Raw genomic sequence first — 3,217 nt, 5'->3', positions numbered from 1 at the left:
AATATTAGAGATTTTCAGCTGCAATATGTAAATATAAAAATTTTTAGTATATATTTATTTATTTATTTATTTATTTGGAGGCTTTGCTGCAGTGATTGGTATAATGCAGAGCAGGGGACCGTTTATGACATAACGTAAGCATTATGACATCACTGCAGGCGGTGATGTCATCAGAACAATGGAGGGTGTGGCATCTATAGCAGTGACATCACAATGGCGTGAAGTTCTAAGGACCCCAAGCGCGGTCACATCAGTGCCATATCTCGAGTTGATGCTGATGCTGAAACTTCACTTGGTTTTTCAAAGAGCGAATTTGTGCTACAAAGCGACTACTACATCATCTGTTCAGAGCACTTAAACACCAGTGCAACTTCTGAACATCGTGGTAGATTCCCTCTTATTTGAGGAATCCCGTTTTTCCATTGTTCCTGAATTTAAACATCAAGCCGCCTGCTACAAGGAACAATGAGTTACCGAGAACTCTTGCAGCTTGCAATAGACGATAGTTCCCGGATAAATCAAGGTAAGTGTAACTTGTTATATCAGATACCTTTAGGCTAGTTTCACACAAACGTGTCCGTTTTGCGTCCGCAAAAAATGCACAGTTTTTCAGTTGCAAAAAGGGATGATTATTGGCTTTCGGACCAAGGGCGGCGGTATTTCTCAAACAGCGCAGTTTGTGAACTGTTCGCGTGCTGCTGTGGTGACAGTGTATCGTGAGTAGACAAATGGCACCATTGGGAATAACGGACATGGAAACTGCAGAGCACCACGTGCCATGTATTTGAGAGGTGAACGTTGGCTACCAGACGTGTGTCTAATACAACAGTTCAGCGAACCGGACTGTGTATGGGGCTCCGAACCCGACGGATGGTCACTGCTCCTATGTAACAAAGGTGCATCAGAGAAAATGGCTTCAATTTGCACGGCAGTATTGGTCTCAGAGCACCGATGATTGGCAAAGGGTTGTCTTCTCCGATAAATCACGTTTTCTGCTTCATCGAAAGGATGGACTTTACAACCATTGCTGGAAAAAGCTGGCGGCGACGTCAGCGTCTGGGGTATTTTTCCATGGCATTCTCTGGGCCACTCATCCATATGGAAGGCTCTGAACCGATTTAGATATGAATCCATCGTTACAGATCACATCCACCATACATGCTGATTGTCTTCCCTGGAGCAAATGGAATCTTAAAGCAAGACAATGCGACATGTCACACGACTATAAATGCCCGACAGTGGTTGGAAGAGCACGACCAAGACTTCCAAGTACTTCCCTGGCCCCCTATTTCTCCAGACTTGAACCCAATTGAGCATCTGTGGGACCATGTCAATCGTGTTGTTCGCTTTATGGATCCTCCCCCACGCACAATCAAGGAAATTTGGGATGTATGGAGTCAGCGAGGCTCCACATATGAGACCACTGACCAGCACCTTATTGAGTCACTCCCAGCCCGTCTACTGCTGTCCGTGCTGCACACGCCGGTTACTCTGGATATTAGTAGTAGTTATAATAATGTGACTCGACTGTGTATATATTCATAGTATCAAAACGGTTGTCCAAGATTAGAAAAACATGGGAGCTTTCCTCTAGAAAGAAGGCCACGCGAGTCCATAGGAAATGTCTGGTATTGATCTTTTTTCCCATTTTTTCTGTACATAATTAATATATGTTATACACATTGTTTCACATCTAGGCATTGCTGATGGAAGATTAAGATCTGGACATAGAAGGCGTCAGAGTGTGGAGCAGGATGAAGACCATGACAATGTCCCCGACAGGAGACGAAGACGTGGTCAAGTTCCACCGCGCCGTAGGTTGCAGCAAGACGGAGTGGACAGAAGCCGGTCCCCATTACGAACTGAGCCAATAGAACAGTCTGAAACGACAAGTGGCCGTCGTATTAATACTGAGACCGAGCTCAGAATTTCTGGAGAATCCCAGCCTGGGTCTACTCCATCAACTACTCAGGAGAGATACGAAAGGCTGGAGGAACCAACACAAGACCCCAGCACCAGTGAGCCGCTACCAAACCTGCAGCCGTCCAGAGAAGGAAGCAGATCTCCTCAGCAAACATCTAACAGGCTGGTGGAGCCAACACCAAGCACCAGTCAGCTGCTTCCCAACCAACAGTCGACATCAGAGACCACAGACAGCAGACCTGTGCAGAGAAGACAACGTCGGCGAGGCAGGAGAGGCAGGCAGATTGATAGACTCCCATCTCGAACCTTTACTGAAAACGAAGACATCCAGTCCTGCACTATATGCCTAGAGGACTATGAGATTGGAGAGCAAGTCACCGTTCTGCCATGTTCTCACATATTCCATCTGCCTTGTATTGCACATTGGATCCCGACAAATCCACACTGTCCCTTGTGCCGCGTCCATGCCTTTCAAAGAAAGAGGAGGAGATAAGTACCAACAGCTGTGGTACAGAAGAAACACCAGCAGTACAGGTATGATCACTGACATCTATAGTATTTTTGTGAAATCATGGCTGGAGCTTCGGCACCAGTATATTGCTGAGTGATTATCGTCTGGTCTGATTATTTTTTGTTTTGTTTACAGTACCACCTAGTCTTCTTCATCATCTTCACCTTGGACGCCAGAATCTCAATCTGCACAGAGACCTAATAATAAAAGATCCCTGATGCCGTTTCCCAGAATCCATTTATGTGATACTGGAATTTCCCTTCGGGGATTAATAAAGTTATCTTATCTTATTTTATGCCTGGGACTCCCTTCTATCTTGGATATTTCATATTCCATCTCGGTTGGATTGGCGTTTCGACTACTACTACATTTTGGCCTAAGACATACATTACGCCTTAAAACTGGTGAGAATGGTGGCGTTCCCATGTTTACATAGGAGCAATGTAGGCCCCAAGATTACAATATTTAGGGTGATTGATATATATTGTAAAAATAAAAAGCACAGAAAAATTACTCTTTTTTTAGGGTATGTTCACAAAAGAAGTGCAAGTCACTTCTTGGGCCGCTTTTGGAGCCGTTTTTCATAGACAATATTGAAAACAGCTCCAAAAACGGCCGTAAAAAACGCTGAAAACCTTGAAAACAGCTCTGTATTTTCAGATATTTTTGAGTTTGCGTGTGAACATACCCTAATTTCCATCAATGTACAAATGAATAGAAATGAATTACTAACATATACACCATCCAGACATAACATTAAAACCACCTGCCTTGTGTAGTCCT

At 44.2% G+C, this 3,217-nt stretch overlaps 1 protein-coding gene across 1 annotated transcript; it reads left to right on the top strand.

The window, feature by feature from the left end:
- Positions 1-331: 331 nt before the first annotated feature.
- Positions 332-2,659, top strand: LOC142698214 (uncharacterized). Its single transcript, XM_075847858.1, has 3 exons — positions 332-523; positions 1,698-2,457; positions 2,570-2,659. The coding sequence occupies exons 1-2, from the start codon at positions 466-468 to the stop codon at positions 2,414-2,416; spliced, it is 777 nt and encodes a 258-aa protein (XP_075703973.1). The 5' UTR covers positions 332-465; the 3' UTR covers positions 2,417-2,457; positions 2,570-2,659.
- The last annotated feature ends 558 nt before the right edge of the window (positions 2,660-3,217 follow it).

This window comes from Rhinoderma darwinii (assembly GCF_050947455.1).
Source record: "Rhinoderma darwinii isolate aRhiDar2 chromosome 12 unlocalized genomic scaffold, aRhiDar2.hap1 SUPER_12_unloc_9, whole genome shotgun sequence".
Taxonomy (NCBI): domain Eukaryota; kingdom Metazoa; phylum Chordata; class Amphibia; order Anura; family Rhinodermatidae; genus Rhinoderma; species Rhinoderma darwinii.
This window is presented reverse-complemented; position numbering and strand designations above follow the sequence as displayed.